The sequence below is a fragment of the Ostrea edulis genome, chromosome 4 (assembly GCF_947568905.1).
Source record: "Ostrea edulis chromosome 4, xbOstEdul1.1, whole genome shotgun sequence".
Taxonomy (NCBI): Eukaryota; Metazoa; Mollusca; class Bivalvia; order Ostreida; family Ostreidae; genus Ostrea; species Ostrea edulis.
The window spans coordinates 39975369-39993607 of NC_079167.1; the positions used below are offsets into that span (position 1 = coordinate 39975369).

At 35.1% G+C, this 18239-nt stretch overlaps 1 protein-coding gene and 1 long non-coding RNA gene across 5 annotated transcripts in view; one reads left to right on the forward strand and one right to left on the reverse strand.

The window, feature by feature from the left end:
- Nucleotides 1-18239, reverse strand: part of LOC125671160 (leucine-rich repeat serine/threonine-protein kinase 1-like) — a 134147-nt gene that overhangs the window by 48629 nt on the left and 67279 nt on the right. For all 3 annotated transcript variants that reach the window (XM_048906664.2, XM_048906665.2, XM_048906666.2), the window contains 2 exons: nt 17975-18174; nt 1-849 (listed from right to left, as the gene is read on the reverse strand). The exon at nt 1-849 is cut by the window's left edge and continues 20 nt beyond it. In XM_048906664.2, coding sequence (XP_048762621.2) covers nt 1-849; nt 17975-18174 — 1049 coding nt within the window. The remainder of the gene's footprint in view (nt 850-17974; nt 18175-18239) is intronic.
- LOC125671188 (uncharacterized) overlaps nt 10039-18239 on the forward strand; it is a 43623-nt gene continuing 35422 nt past the window's right edge. For both annotated transcript variants that reach the window (XR_008802403.1, XR_008802404.1), the window contains exons 1-2: nt 10039-10588; nt 11788-13336. This is a non-coding gene — a long non-coding RNA (uncharacterized LOC125671188). The remainder of the gene's footprint in view (nt 10589-11787; nt 13337-18239) is intronic.

Sequence of the window (18239 nt, forward strand, 5' to 3'; positions counted from 1 at the left end):
ATCTATTTGTATATCAGACAGGGAGACAGTTGATGTGACATCCAGATTTTGGTCAACATATTGCCAGTACAAGGTAGTGTCATGCTTTCTCTCTTTCTTCACAACTTCATACAAACAATGAGGGCAGGGTATGACCCTGGTGATTAGGTATCTTCCATAACAGTTCTGCACAAATCGCGACTCTCCAATCTCTGGATACCAATCCTGTAGCAGGTTATCGACATGCTCTGAAATCTTCACTAGGAACTTGGCACTTGCTCTTTCATCCAGAAAGACCTGTTCCTTTCTTGTTATTGCACACATCCCATGTTGAGAAGCACCTCTGTCAGCCAATGTGAACTCTATCGAATCACAGGAAAATCCCATCTCTAGAATAACACTGTTCTGCATGTCAATGGGGGCCCAGCGGTTTTCTATCCAGCACTTCAAGTCTGTCCTCTGATAATCACAAAACCCTGTCAACCCTGGCAACACCTCTTTAATACGAAATAAAACTGTTGAATGGTACAATAACTGTACTCCTGTTTGCCATGGCTGCCAGAAAGGCTCTTTGAATTTAAGATAAGGGCAAGCATCTAAGATGTCACTGGGAATAGGAAAAAGTTCTCTCACAACCTCATACATGGTTGTGTCTGCAAGAATCCTGGTGATTAGCCGAGGCCAAAATCCACTTGGAAAATAGGTCATTACATACAGTCTACTGTGGGAGAATATGACATTGCTAGTGGGATGGCTGTTCAAAAAACCCAATGAACCCGGTCGCTGGTGAGTAGAAGAGCTCGGACTGCCACTGCCGAATGACCCCGAGTGAGGTCTTCTGATCGTGTTATCAAGTGACTGTAACGGAATCTACGAAAACAACCAAAAGAAAAAAATCTGAGGTATACATGCATAACTTTTCTCAAGGAACAGCTTCCAAAATTTTAATTTGTTTTCCTCAGGGAATACATGTATCAGCCTAGAATAAAGTTTAACATATGGGAATTTGTGAGAACTAAAAATACTCTTTTCACATTTATTGAAAGCCTCTATTTAATAGCATTCTATCAAGACCGGAAAAATAGAGCTGCCATGCGTGCAGCTAGCCAGATACCTGGAAGGGGGTCCACTAGTGTGGACAATACCTGTAATTCTCCACGGAAATAAAAAGGAACTGACAACAACATGGCCTCCATAAAACTTAAATTGTAGAGTTTTGAAGAAGGTTATATCATTTCTAAAAGGTTATTGAACTTTTTTTTTTAAAAAGGTTACTGAACTTATATGGGGGAATATTAGCAGAGTTAGGTTTGAAAAATTGGCAAACTTGTGAGGGAACTTTTAAAACCAGATGAGTCCCATATATTCACCAATATAAGGTCAAAAACTCCTTTATTATATAGCTAAACTATATTTCTTTTGTTTTATGTTGATAATTCATTCATTTTCTCATCAAGTTAGAAACTTCATAGCATTATTGGCAATGATAGGAATGCATGCAATATTACAGTTACATGTGTTTTCAACATTTATCCAACTGGATTGATTAATGCTTGTGAAATGTTTCAAACTGTGAATAATAATATATTTACTGGTCCTCAACTATAAATCAAGGTCAAAATAATCTTTTTTTTAAAAAATGGCTACCAGATCGAGCTTACCAAATGATAGCTGGTCAACCATTTTTGTTTACAACTAACATTAACTTGTACTCTGAATGTTTTGGTAAAGATCACATTGGCTATAACATTTTATGAAAAGTTGGCATTCAATAACGGCCAAGGGATTACATTCTAAAATTCTCTCGAATTTAGGAACATTTAAAATATTACTAAAAACAAATATTACCATTTAGAATATTACCAAAAAACAAATATTACCTATGTAATAACTTCTTTTAAATTGTAAAGAGATTTGATACCTGGTCCAATAAAATTTCACATAATTTGTTTCTGATATATCTATTGGAGTACATAGCATTACAATTGGTTCCACATATTTCCTGCTCTTTTATGTACCACCAACCATGTCTCTCAGAATAGACAACAGGGTATGTAGCACAAAATTCAAATGGTTTGATTTCGAAATGGAATTTTACACCATCTTGCTTGTTTCAAAAATCCCTGTGGTTACATTTGGAAACATCGAGGAATTACAGGTATCAGTAAAGGAAAGAAAATTTGCAATTTCCCTGATGACTTTATATTGTCCTAGAAATTAAAATCTGAGGTCATAAAAAGCTTAGATCATGCAATATCAACTGCAACTGTTGCAAGACTTGCTGGGATACTTTCATATGTGTAGAATTCATTCAGTATTGTTCGTAGTTATAAGTCGACAGAGATAATTTAGTATGATAACTAATAAAGGGCATTTTAAAATGTTTATATTTAGACAGATCAGACCAACATACAGACTATATTGTTTTTCATGGAGCAATCAAGTATATCCTGATGCAATCTGAATTCAACCTTCAAAATAATTTCATTTACTGCGCATCCTGCACTTTTCAACATGATAATTCTAAACTGAATATTCAGCACACAATACCAACAAAATAATTCATTATTTGTGTAATCATAGAAATGTTAAAGAATACTTTTGTCCTGATTGGTTTTAGTTTTTTCAAATACTTATACACCATATAATTCTCTTTGAATAAAGTCAATGAAAGTATGCAGGTTTTGAATGCATGAAATAAAAAGCATTATGTATAATTTTGTAGTGTAAGTTTTGCGATTTCAAGTTTACTGAAAGTTCTTTACAATTTTTTTAGAATCCATATTTGATTGACACTACTTTTGCCATATGTAGTAGCACAGTAAATATGAAGTTTCTCCTTATATCTTTTCTGAAGATTCCAGATTATGTTCAAGGTCAGAGGTCAAGGTCACTGAAGTTACTTGAACGTGATACCAATTTGTAGATTCCATTATTATTTCTGAAGATCCCATCTCTATATCAGACCTAGTTCTTTAGTAATACTAAGTTTATGATCAAAGGTCAGATGTCAAGGTCACTGGACTCACTTGGCCTTGATACTAGTTAGAGATATTATCATCCTCTTATCATTTCTGCAGATCAAACATCTCGTTCAGTTCCAGTTCTAAAGTTATATGAGCTTGTATATAAGGTGAGAGGTGAAGGTCACTGGAGTAATTTCACCTTGACACTAATTTGTAGATCTCAACATCCATTCATCATTTCTGAAGATCTCATATCTCTATCAGACCTGACTCTTAAGTAATACCAATTTTATGTTCTAAGGACAGAGGTCAAGGTCATTAGACTCATTTTACCTTGATACTAGTTTGTAGCTAAGATCTTATGATTCTCTTATCATTTTTGAAGGACCCATGTCTCTATCAATTCCAGTTAAAGTTATACGAGTTTATATGTTCAAGGTCAGAGGTCAACTTCACTAGAGTCACTTAACCTTGATACTAATTTGTAGTTCTATCATCCTTTCATCATTTCTGAAGACCCCATGTCTCTATCAGACCTGGGGCCCGTTTTACAAAACAACTTACGATAAAGTCACAAGACTTAAAATTGTATTACACAGTTATTAGCTTAAATGAATGAATTAAAACAATTCTGAGACTTAATTTTAACATTATTTTTGAGTGAATGATCTTATAATAAACAAGAAAATATCAGTATGTAAAGTTGGTCGTAAGTTCTTTAAACACACCCCAGGTTCTAAGTAATACTAAGGTCAGAGGTCAAGGTCACTGGAGTCACTTGACCTTGATACTAGTTTGTAGGTCCTGTCATTCTCTTCTCATTTTCAAAGACCCCAAGACTTCATCTATCATATTTGTCAAGTTATATCAGTGAATTTTGAAATAAATTTTTCCCCATAGAGTTTTATTATGTTAAACCCCACCCCATTTGATTCCCCCTAGATGTACCCTAATCCCCTTCAATCTGAAAACAGAAACATTTCCGCACATCTAGATACACTGGCCTATCATATCCTTGAATATCTGTTAGTACTTTCATCAACTGTTACGAAGAAATGGACAGAAACAGGCAGAAGAAGAACTGAGCAAAAACAATAAGTCTCAAAATTTTGTTTGGGAGACTTAATAAATTGCTTTAAATTTCGAAATATTGAATACTGTAAACGTATTATATTTGGCGTGTACGATATTTGGCGGAAATCGTTTTTTCAACAAGTTAGCGTAGATTTGATTTAGCGCATTCCTGAATTACTTTAAACATCTAGATTTACGGATGGCATTTAGTGATGTACTTGATTTAGCAGAAGCTACGTTCCGCCAAAGGCGCTAAATAGAATACACAGCCAAATGTAATACATTTACAGTAACTAGAAAAAAAAGGTTGAAAATCAAAAGGGATCTTCCTGTGCCTAATCCAAGTATTTTGAATAAAATTTAAGAAAATCTTCCCAAAGAAATGTAAGTTACTGCATGCCATAGAAAGTGGTGATGGACATAAATAAATTTCATAAAAATTTCTATTTGTTACTAGTAATTGACTTATTCCCATAGTTTTGAAAATCTTTCTTGTTATGAACTTCTGATTTTGTTCTACTGGTGTAGGAGTAATTTACTGCACCATTGATTCCACTGAAAAAAATAATTCAAGTTTTTCTCAATCCCCAGTTAGGCATTAAATGATACAACTGGAAGGAAGAATGAGTAATGTGGCTCCAAGATCACTCGTTTCATGACTAAAGTAAAATACATACGGAGCTATTGTCTGAATTCTTATTTGTCTGAATCATGACAAAAATCCATCCTTAAACTTTTCATTGTATGTTTAAAGTTAAGTGATATAATTTAATATTTTTATATTCATTATATTTTGGCAGACTTTTTATTGTATAGATAATTTTTGGTGATGTTTATGTTGTATTTTACTTTGTCATTTAGCATTGTTGTGATATGTTGTTTAGGTGTTTTAATGCCCCAGAGATCGAAGATCGGAGGGCATATTGTTTTTGTCCTGTCTGTCATTCTGTCTGAAACTTTAACCTTGCTAATAACTTTTGAACAGTAATGCTAGAGCTTTGATACTTCACATGAGTATTCCTTGTGACAAGACCTTTCTGTGGGTACCAAAATGTTTGACCCTGTGACCTTGACCTTGGAGTTTGACCTACTTTTAAAAAATTTGACATTGGTCATAAATTTGAAATGGTAAATATTAGAGCTTTCATATTGCACCTGAGCATTTCTTGTGACAAGATCTTTCTACTGGTACCAAGATATTTGTCCCTGCGACATTGGCCATCTTTGGAATTGGCCATTATCGGGGGCATTTGTGTTTCACAAACACATCTTGTTACATTTTAGTTTTGTAACAGGGGAGGCCAAGTGTTCACCAAACAGGAAATTGTGCTGTCTTTACTCTTTCGGAGTTCCTTGTTGTCAGACAATATTCACATAATACATATGTTTTGCTGCTGTAGACACTTAGCTAGACCACCAATATTACTTACAACTCATTGTAATTTGTGTTTTTCCTATCTTGTGATGCACAACCTAGGACTCATCAGATGGTGGGTTTTCCCCTGTGACAAATAGTTCTAATATTTTAATGTGTTTACACGAAATTTATTACATTGACTATGTAAGCAAACAACAGATGTTCTGGCATGTGGTCTTCATAGTACTCTGCTACTTTGTGCAGCTGTACAGGAAATAATTTATTTCATTAACAACAAACATTTTGCTTCATCTGTTTATTGATTGATATTTTCTGCCACACCCAACAATTTTTCAGTTATCTGGTGGCGCCCAGTTTTTATTGGTGGAAGAGAGAAAGCCAGATACAATGTACCTGGGAAGAGACCACCGACCTTCCGAAAGTACTTTATTTGTTTAAATGAAACAGTAATAAATTAAAGACTGCAAGATGTACAATGATTGAGATTCAAATGCTATATCACCTAATTAAACTATCTGGCAATTGAATTTGAACCAAACCACGATTTTCCATGCTTTATAACAGGAGGCCCATGGCGACAATGCTCAACTGAGTCACCTTGCCCCTATTATTCTTCAGATGATTTTTTACCTTCCTGATCCCACAAAAAATGGTGACCCCAAATTATGAGCTACCCTAGCCCCATGGATCATGACTTAATTAACTGAACTTGAAGTCAGACAATACAAGATGCTTCACTATTAATATTATATTAATATTATATTTATGGTCTTGTTGTTCTGGAGGAGGTTTTTCAAAAACATTGTTTCGATATATTCATGTATTACCATATTCATCATACAAAGCTTGTAACAACATTGTCTTTGTATTAAACAAACTTGGCATTAATTCCAATTTTAGTAATCGCACTTATACTCCAATGCCCTTTCAAAAGTCAATAGGTAGGATGAATAGGAGTTACCATACCTATACTGGATTCCTAAACTTCATAAACCCTTACAGACAGATACATTGCTGGATCCAGTAAATGTTCTACCAAGCCCCTATCTTTACTTCTCATGAAAATATTTACAGCTGTGGAGAAACTTCAAATGTACTGTGCAACTACATATGACAGAAGTGGTGTAAATCAAATGTGGATTCTAAAAAATTCTAAAGAATTTTTAGTAAATATGAAATTGCAAAATTTTTCTCAAATCAACATCAAAACTTATAACTTTTCAACACTTTAAATGACCATTACTCACAATAAATCTCTAGACTTTTTGACATCATAGACAGTTGGTTCTTCAACAAAAATGGAAAACGCAAACATTCCTATCTAGTAATCAGTCATCCAATAAATTACTAAAATCCCCATGGGTATAATTTGTGCTCCTTTGTATATATAAGCTGACCTGTTTTTATATTCCTATGAAGCAGAATTTATTCAAAAACTTTTATGTGAGAGGAAAAAATCGCTTGCTGTGGCCTTCAATTCGACATTTAGATATATTGATGATGTATTATCTATTAACAATAATAATTTTCATTCATATGTTGATTTGATATATCCCAGTGAACTCGACATAAAAGACACAACAGAGTCTTCCACTTCTACTTCATACTTAGATATTTTATTGAAAGGAGATATTAATGGCAAACTAACAACTCCACTTTACGACAAACGGGATGATTTCTGCTTCTCCATCGTCGACTTCCCATATTCATGAGCAATATTCCATTATCACCTGCATATGATATTTATATCTCTCAATTAATTTGATATGCAAGAGCTTGTTCTGCTAAAGGTCAGTTTTTAAATCGAAGCAGGCTATTGACAAACAAGTTGATGGTGCAGGGGTTCCAACATTCTCGTTTAAAGTCAGCATTTTGCAAATTCTATGGTTGTTATAACGATCTATTTTGCCAATACAACCTATCATTGGGTCAACTCCTGTCTGATGTGTTTCATACCGATTGTTAGGCCATTCTTGGCACACTGATTTGGACTATGGATAACTCCATTTAACTGATCAAGATATAGGGTTCACGGCGGGTGTGACCGGTCGACAGGGGATGCTTACTCCTCCTAGGCACCTGATCCCACCTCTGATTTATCCAGGGAGTCTGTGTTTGCCCAAATCTCTATTTTGTATTGCTTAAAGTTATGTGACAATTTGTTATTGATAAAGGTGTTATTTATATACTCATTTGAATTTTCCCTTGTGTTGACTTTCATATAATTTTTTCCACAGTCATGTCAATTTCATGCAAGGTGAAGAGAACGAACAGTGATCAATCTCATAACTCCTATAAGCAATACAAAATAGATAGTTGGTTAAACACGGACCAGACTCACCACCGTAAATATATGACTCATCAGAATTGGGTGGTAGGTTTTCATTATGTTGTAATGTGTTTATACACAAAGTTTCTCATATTAATCATCATGACAAACAGATGTTCCAGATGTGGGGTCTTCACATGCAGTACACTCCTACTTTGTGTAGCTGTACAGGAAACAATTTATTCCATTAACAACTAACATTTTGTGTTATCTGTTTAAGTGAAACAGTAACAAGCATTCTGAGAGTATTGCATGGCAATACATAGTCCCCTAGGCTAAAAATAAAAATATGCTTGTTTCCTCTCCCCCGGCTGGGTCAAAAAAAGGACCCGGGTCAAAAAAATTTTTTAACAAAAAATCGCACGTTTTTTAAATTTATTTCCAGAACAAAAATTGTGTCCGTTCCAAATTTTACTTTCGCTATTTTCGGAAGTCGGCGGGATTTATCTATCGAAGTTTCAATGTCGTCTGAAGATTTCAAAGATGTGCGACATGAAGATCGCTTTGTCGTCTACTGTAAGAATAAAAAACAAACAAACATCAAAAGTGGTTCCGATTGTGGTAAATCGACTTTACAGTTACTCTAAAAGTTGTACCTGAAACGACGTGCTGAATGATTTAACCGCAGATGATGATCACAAAATAGATAAGTTAGACGAGGTCACTGTGTCGGACAAGCTAACAAATGGCGTGACTTTCGAGCCAGGTTTTAATGAACAAATAAGTTATTATCTAATAAGTACATTTCTTTCATTCTGATATGTTATTAAGTACATCTGTTTCTACTAAGTCAAAAATAAATGTTTTTGTTTTCAATGTTTTCTTTGAAAAGATGTAATGTTTTTATGTAGGTATTCGTAAAGTAAACCAACATATTGCATCCACTGAGTGCATTCACACTAACATGTCCAAGAATATGAATTATAAATGCCAGCAGACATGTCAATCCAGTGACCAACATAAAAACAAGTTTGACCAGTACATGGCATACTCTTCTTCTGATGTATAGCATTGAAAATGACTATCGGTGCTCTCAGCTGCTTTTTCATAGGTGTTTCCAATGAAATTTTTCAACAAAAAAACCCCCCACACCTGCCTGCCTGCAGTCTGTTTCAAAAGTCACACCCGAGGGAGGGGAAACAAACATTCTTTTAAATATGGCCCTACCGGTTGCAAAAATCACTGTACCACAACAATATTCAAAGTTCATTTGTAGGTTATGGTAAAGGGAAAAATTGGGGAACCAGGATAGGAATGGTTGGAAATCAACTACTATTCAAGTAGAGACTAGACCAAGAAAAAAGACAAATTTATAATTAGGTTTAGGTCTTTAACCAAGTCAATAAACTGTGACATGTAGATAATCATGAATAATTTAGCTATATTGTAGTATTACTATGCCAAAAGTTTTAATGAGTGTAGTATTCTTAATTTTTATCTACAGAGATAAGAAACTTGGATGTAAACTAACAATTCATGCTATTTTTCCACGTCCAAGGGCCATAACTTAATGGAAAATCAACGGACCAAGATGAAATTCAAACTTGATCTGTAACTTGTTATGACAATTAAAGCAATGTACCAAATATCAAATGAATATCTGCAAGCACAACCAAAAAAAGTCTGGAAAACTGATTATTTATGCTATTTTTCTAAGTCCAAGGGCCATAACTAAATGAAAAATCAACGGACTGAGACAAAATTCAAACTTGATCTGTAACTTGTTATGGCAAAGCAATGTACCAAATATCAAATGAATATCTGCAAGCACAACCAAAAAAAGTCTGGAAAACTGATTATTCATGCTATTTTTCTAAGTCCAAGGGCCATAACTAAGTGAAAAATCAACGGACCGAGACGAAGTTCGAACTTGATCTGTAACTTGTTAAGGCAAAGCAACATAACAAATATAAAATAAATATCTGCAAGAACAGAGAAAAAAGTGTGGAAAACTGGACTGACGGACAGACGGATGGAGCGCAAACCTAAGTCCCCTCGACTTCGTTGGTAGGGGACTAATAAAGACTGCAAGATGTACTATGATTGAGATTCAAATGCTATATCACCTTACTAAACTATCTGGCAATTGAATTTGAACTTTGAATTGAAATTTACACAAAATTTATCACACAATACTTATGTTTTGTTGTTTTTGCAGCTGTAGACACTTAACTAGGCCACCAATATTACTTACAACTCATTGTAATTTGTGTTTTTCCTATATTGTGATGCACAACCTAGGACTCATCAGATGGTGGGTTTTCCCCTGTGACAAATAGTTCTAATATTCTAATGTGTTTACACAAAATTTATCACATTGACTACGTAAGCAAATAACAGATGTTCTGGCATGTGGTCTTCATAGTACTCTGCTACTTTGTGCAGCTGTACAGGAAATAATTTATTTCATTAGCAACTAACATTTTGCGTCATCTGTTTAAGTGAAACAGTAACTAGATGCTGTCATGAGACAGTAATACCCACACGTAAGTGTTTGCCTTTAAATATACTCTCTGTTCAAATGGCAAATCCAGAGGGGAATCCGGGGATTGGCACCCCCTCCCTTTCTGTGGGACATCTTTGTAGTTTTAAAAAAAATATATATGATACTGTTAATATTTGTAGGCAATTATTTTTAATGTACAAGTTAAATAAAAGATTAACTAGCACTGGATGATACACATATATTTATTTTTATCAATTCATTTTTATTTTTTTGGATTTCTGGAACCTATAATGTTTAACTAGCAAAGAAGCCACAGTGTGATTTGGCTACGTCATTGCATCCTCAGTTCCAAAAGGGGATGGAGAAGCTGACTCAGTAATTTGACAACTACGCCTAACGCTATTAAACAAAGTACTGTACGTATTTAAAGCCAAACCTCAATATACCAAATCTTCAAAACACGACTGAATTCATTGTTTAAACTTACATTTTCACTACATACTGTTTCAACTGCCTACTATAGAAGAGGGAGAGAGAGAGGTGTCAATAAATCGAACTTCTTTATCATTTCAAAAGAAAGAAATTGCCGTTGTCAATAAAAGTGACGAGGCTTATATTACTTTGCATTGGGATGGTTATAAAAGGGCAAGTGACTGTAATCGCAAATGAAAGTTCCTAGCAGAAACAACACATAAAGACATGGGCGGATCCAGAAGGGAGGGGGGGGTGTCCAGGGCGCCCTGACCCCCCTCCCCTTTGGAGAACCAAACAATTTAAGAATTATTCAATTTTAACGATACTTTGAGTCCAAATGATATGAAAGGTAGATACTTACATGCATATGTACTACTAATTGCTTCATCATTTAATTCTAGGATAAATAAGACGACACACTGATAAAATATTTACGATATTTTCGTCAGATGCAAGTATCGCTTTTAAAAAGAATTCTTAAAAAGTATATGTAACATAAAAAATTTTGTTTAAAAAATAGAGAATTTGAAAGTGAAAAGGAAGTGTCAGGAAATGTTCAGAATACAGGAGTTGCACCATATATCCTACAGCTTCTGGGGGCCTAGGCCGCCCCCAGCCTACTGGGAGTAACCTCTCTCTCTCTGTCTCTGCATGTCTCTCTCTCTCTCTCTCATTTCTTTGCATATTAGACATAGATAGCGGATGGACGTTGTGAAAAGTTTAAAAAATTCCTGCATCTGTTTCTGTAAGATCTACTTCACAAGCTCATATTACAGAGATAGAATGATACCCTAATTGGTATCCAGGTTTTCTGCAATTCGTTGTAGTTACTTCAGTGTGTATTTTTTACGACAAGTTTAATTTTTAGAGAATTACATGCTCAAACAAATGTGATAAAAGTTGATGATCAGCTTATCATCATATGCTGTTCCACCCACCCACCCCCCTCTAAATATATCTATGATCATTTGACCCGGCATGACTTTTTAGTGAGCAAAATATTTACAAAGGTAATGTGACCAGGGTTAAATACTAGATGATTTAAAGAGAAGAAATAATGGAGTTTGAATGATATCAATGCTATTTGTGTTTGAATGCATGATGATGCTCATTGTACATTGATAAAGTGGCTTTTTTATAGGATCCGAAACAGTGACATGCTAGAGAGTTGGTTGGCGGGGATTTCTACTTTCACTTTTGAGGATGCAGTAAATGGACGACAGGAGGGGAAGCTGCGCATTTCCTCGTTGGATGATTTGTGTACATGTGTGGACGTGGATGTCATTTCAGTGAGTTCACTTGGATTTAAGAGGCTGAGCAAAGGCACAAAGAAAAAGTTTCCTGAGTATAGAGTCTGAACAAAGGATATTGCATCATTCCTGATCAGGCAAGTCTAGCTTATTCATTTATTTTATTTTATTTATCATTTTGTCCCCTTTCTTTTTTTGAATAATTTTTTATTCATATATTGGTTTACAATATTACAGAAGGTGAAATGTACATGTGTAACTCTTTCTGTGGTATGTGTATTTGTTTTAATTTGGGGGGGTGGGGGTATTATCAGTTTGTGTAGAGTGTCAATTTTGTGTATTGCTTAAAAATCAGTACCAGTGCCCTAATGTTGAACATTGGGCAGATATGTAAATTGGCACTTGGTTGGTTCATGCAGTCCTCCTTGACATTGACAGAGCTTTCCCACGGAGACTGTTTCTCCAAGTTATGCGTAGTGTCGGTCATCAATCTGTGTATCGCAAGTACTTGGTGCAGACAGCTATCATTCTGAATCCCGTGAAGGAAGGGGATATAGACTTCCTTTGGAATGATATACATACTCAATGTTGCGTCGCTTGTGGAGACCCACATCTTGAAGAGTGACCTTGACTTTTGACCTTGACCCCATTTTTTAAGTCAACCACTTAAGACCTTGTGGAGGAGAAAGTGATCTTGACCTTTGACCTTGACCTACTTTCAAGGTCATTCAAGGTCAACAATCCTAGAATATCATGTGACTACTCCTAAAGATGTAGATGGAGCTGTATGATAGAAAATGTCATTTTTCGGCCCCTATTTGCCCCCTGGGACCAATATGAAAATTCCAAAACCTTATTGCACATCTACAGGACATTACTATTTAGCTCCTTGAATATCATGTGACTATTCCAAAAGATGTAGATGGAGTTTAAGTGACAAGCTTTGTGATAGAAAACGTCATTTTTCGGCCCCTATTTGCCCCCTGGGGCCAATATGAAAATTCCAAAACCTTATTGCACATCTACAGGACACCAGCAATCATCTTCCAAAAGATTATTAGGCTACTGTGTAAAATGTAAGAGGAGTTCTGGGAACCAGGGTTTTCTTGTACAAAAAGCATTTTTCGACCCCCATTTGGCCCCCAGGGTGAAAATGAAAATTCCGAAACCTTATTACAGGACCCAACCAATCATCTTCCAAAAGATGATTGGGCTACTGCATGATATGTAGGAGCAGTTCTGGGAACCAGGTTTTTGTTGAAAAAACGTCATTTTTTTTACCCCCGTTTTGCCCCAGGGTAAAATTGAATATTCTAAAACCTTATCATATATCTACAGTACACCACCTATATATTCCAAAAGATCAATTGGTTACCACTTGAAATAAAAGAGCAGTTTGAGGAAGAAGAAAGTGACAGACGGACGGACGGATGGACCAGGGTAACAACAATATACCCAAACTTTCTTTAGAAAGTGCGGGTATAATAAAGACTGCAAGATATACTATGATTGAGATTCAAATGCTGTGTTAACTAATTAAACTAGAACTGTCCTAACAGGACTAATACCTCCATAGGGCACATTAGATGGTGGGAATAATGAATTTGTGCTCACTGACGAAAAACACATCCTTTTCACATGGAGATTGTCGAGAGCAATAAATGCAGTATTGTGTTACTCAGAATACTGAAGACATGCTTAATATGATTTCAGAATATTATTACATGGATAACTACTATTCAGCGTACATGAGCCTGCATGAAAACAACACTTCTTTTATTAACAAAATCATCCACAGACAGATGGACTGATGATTACATAACACCCTCTCCTAAACTAATGCAGTAGTCTCTGTGAAAAAAACCCAGATCATTACAAAATCTAAAAGAAAATGACTAAGTCAATGAAACTGAAAAAGCCCTGTAAATTGAAAATATCCTTAATTTCCTTGAATGTTAATGAATCTCAATAAAAATGACAGGAGCACAACTTCATTATATACATGAAATATACACAAAGTTTGAATCTTGGTTTTTAAAATATACTCTGGAAACTGACAACACCCCCACATAATGGAAGAAAAATATCCAGAATTTCCTTCAATATTAAAAAATCTCAATCAAAATACCAGGTGCACAACTTCATTATTCTGGGAAAATGATGTCTACAGACAAACAGAAGGACACCTTCATTCCAGTATAACCCCCCCCCCCCCCCCCCTTCGCTTGCGGTGGGTATAACTGTTAACTGTCTGGTAAGTGAATTCAAACCTGAAAAAGGTTTATTGTGCTTTATAACAGGAGGCCCATGGCCACAATGCCCACCTGAGTCACCTTGGCCGTTATTCTTCAGATGATTTTCAAAGATTTTTACCTTCCTTATTACACAAAAAATGTTGACCCCATATTATGAGCCACCCTAGTCCCATGGATCATGACTTAATTAACTGAACTTGAAGTCAGACAATACAAGATGCTTCACTATAAATGCACAAATATAATTGTTCACTACAATAATATATGCACATATTACTCACATACTATATATCAAATTCATATACATAAATATATGTAGGACTCCAAAGTGCGATGGTCATGCCAAAGTGTGATGGTCTGCGCGAATTTCTGATGGTGTAACACGCCAAAGTGCGATGGTACACACTCATGCACAAAAGTGCAACAGTCTGATACGCCAAACTGCGATGGTGTGACACGCCGAAATCCATTGGTTTGTAAACGACACAGGGTTTTGATACAGACTGAACCAACCGTGTGTTGTTTCATCAAAATATCAGTGCAAAATCCATGCACAAAAAATAAGGATAAAATTATTTCATTACCATTTAGTTGTCATGTTATTGAACACAAAATTTTCCAATGCAAAATCGTATAGAATGTTTTGCATTATAGCATACCCCCAGAAATTTATTACGTGTATGTCAAAGTAATAAATGATCATGAATTAAAGAATGTTCGGGCAAAGTAGAGAATTCGACAACAAACGTACTTTGCCGTTCTCACAATCCTCAACAAAGTAAACCTTGCCGTTACTGTCATCCATGTTGCATTTCTTAGGTTTTATTTTGAAAGACGTTAAGAATGACGTCACAAAGATGTGATGTCACAATGACGTGATGTCACAAACGTTACTGAACTCCGAACATTCGGCCTTTGGCGTGACCATCGCACTTTGGGGTCCATAACGTTAACAAACCATCGCAGTTTGGCGCAGACCATCGCACTTTGGAGTGACCATCACATTTTGAAGAGACTATCAAACTTTAGAGTCTTACATGTATAATTTAATTCTTATGGTATTTTAGTCTCTGATTGGTCAAATTCAAATTGAGGAATGCAGGTTATTTTTGTTTCCTGGTTTGGTATGGGAATACACCCCCTTAAAAACCAATTGCCATAACTATTTTTTTCTCTCTCTAAATTTACATCGCAACACTGTTTTGGGTCTTCTATGGAATAGAAAGTCAACGTGTGCAATAAGATACTTCAGTTTAAGTACACTGATACATACGTAAATGTTAAGTGGCACTTGGCTAATCCAAGTGACTCTTCCAAATTCTGTGCAAAATGTAATAAACAGATATGAACATACTGTATCATACACCATAATGTTGCATCATACTATTGTATGGATATAAGCAGTAGTTAATAAAGATCAAACCCATGACTATTAATGATAATTGTCAAAAGATAATTATCTTGGTTTCCGTAGACTTAAAATTCCTAAGTAATATTAAACTTGCAATTTTATATTTACTACTGTACTTTTCAAAAACTTCAAAACAAATTTGTTAATGACATAAGCGATGGATGTTTTTATAAGTAAGAGGAGTTCCAATAGGCTTCTGTGTTTTCTACATGTCCTGTTATAGATTTTCAGTTTAAAATTAGATGATTTCATTGAGAATATTTCTTGTAATAATTATACCTGTAGGTACAAGCGGACTAACTTGGTCTCCACTGATAATTGATCATAGATCACCAGATCAAATTGAACAGTACCTACTTTGTGAAAATTGAGATAAAATGTGTCTAATTGCTAAATTTTCAGTAAATCGGCCACCCCTCTAAACTGGCCTTTTTTTTTCTGGTCCAAGAGCCGGCCGATTAAGTGAAGTTTCACTGTATATCTATTTTTATGGCTGGGAATTTCGTCAGAAATGAAAATAGAATATGTAAATATAAGAAAGAAACTTCATTTTTGAAAGTATATTAGGATGTTAACCTCAGTTCATACCCTCAGATATTTTCTTAAAGCTGTATGGTCCGAATTACAATATTTTTTTCCATCTCGTAAAAACGCTATTAAATCATCGAACGTATGTAGTTATGAGACTGTACGACATATCATAAATTATTTCACCTGTTTTAACCCAAATAATTTGATTTTAAATCGATGTTTACAAATAACCGCGTCACTCTGCCATTTCAAGTGACAGTCACGTGACCAGTTCAAACTTTCAAATCATTGGTGGTCTTATCTGTGTAAAGCTGTGTATTTTGTTATAACAGTACCATAAATTTAATAGAAATAAAAATATCAAATACCTCTTAGTAATTCGTTGTTTTACACTCTTTCAGTCTTAAAACTAGACAGTTGCGTATGAGTTAATGCATCATGTTGGGATTCCCCTGACGTGCTTGGGTCTATTTATAGACGTCTATTATGGATGATTAAAGAGACACTACAGCTCATTTTGTGCAAAAATCATGAAATGACAATTTTCCCAGCGCTTTCTCAATTTTTGTTGCATTGTTGAAAGTATGAACTTTACGAAAATAACACTTATCTAAAGTTAAAAATTATCGTTTTAACGTAAAAATTAATACTTTTTGATGGCCTATACAAAAAATATCGAGTCTCCTCCTTTTAGTCTTCAGACGCATGCGCATAGACAGTAAACAGTGCAGCATGTCGTCCAGTGAGAGAAAGTGTAGTTGATAGATCTAGCATTTTGACAGATTCTGTGAGAAAAGAGGTAAAAATAGAATGAGATAAAACTCATGCGTGAAATAAAATTTACCTAGGGATCAGTATGACCGTTGGAAAACAGAGAGCTCAGAGAAACGCATGTAACTCAGTGGCGGATCTAGGATTTCCGAAAAGGGGTGTGAAAGTCAAAGATTAGCCAAAGTAATTGGCCATTCGGGTGCAAAATTTTGATTTTCATTCACAATCTGTGGCGTAAAAAGGGAGGGGGATACTGTCCCCCTAAATCTGCCATTGAGACTAGCTGCGAAGACACTACGTTTAAAAGTAAGTACGTGCTATTTTTATCTGAACACGACATGTGTTAGTTGTAAAAACATCGGTCAATGGGAACATGGAAGGGTTTCTGTTGAAATAATTATTTATAATTAGTTATTATAAGGAGCAGGGAATAATCTTATGTACTTGAAAGGTGAGTGTGGACCCCTTGAAGGGGAATTTAGATAATTTCCTACACAACACCTTTGCTGTCATTCAAAACCATGTGATGTAAATAAGCATTCAAAAGTCCGAGTCAGCATGAAGAAACCTTTGAATTCCGGACGATCTTCAACGCGCAGTTGAGAGTAAATTGATGCATCCCAAATGTTCAAAATTGTCAGTATCGATGTGAATTTTATCATTTTATCAATATATGGTTTAAAAAACACTTCATTAAAATGTGGAAAATGAGCTGTAGCGTCTCTTTAATATATGTAGCCACTATATTTACTTTCTAAATAATATTCGCACTGTTTTCTTTTACATGCAGATGTTTTCAAGCATGTAATTTAGGGAAAGTTAATAACTTTATAAAGTAATTAATCTGCTTTAAAGTAATTATGTACAAAAATAATACATGAACATCGGATCATACAGCTTTAATTATATCTCATCGTTGCAGTTTTCTAAATCAATAGGAATTTAATGTGTCCTATAGGCCCAATAGAATGTTGTCTAACATTTATAATCTAGCTTACACAGGTATAAAAAATTATGTATTTTACTGAGTTTCTACTGAAATACCCCTTTTCCTTTACAATCTTCAGCATTTTAAATCTTTGACATTGCATGTACATCTTGAACACTAACCTTCACATCCTCATTTGTCTTAATGCAGTTGTGCATGTCTTGTTCCCTTGGTAACAGGGAAGGGATCAAAAGATGTTGCTGGTCATACTCAAGAGCAAGCTCAAATTTGGCCAAAAGCCCACTGATGTATTGTTCAATGTTCTCTGGCTGAAAGGAGGATTGCTTAAATAGGACATGAAGATTGGTGGCCTTCATCACGCCTGAAAAAATAAACGAGAGACCCATGGGCCACATCACTCACATGAGTCACCTTGGCTCTTCTGTT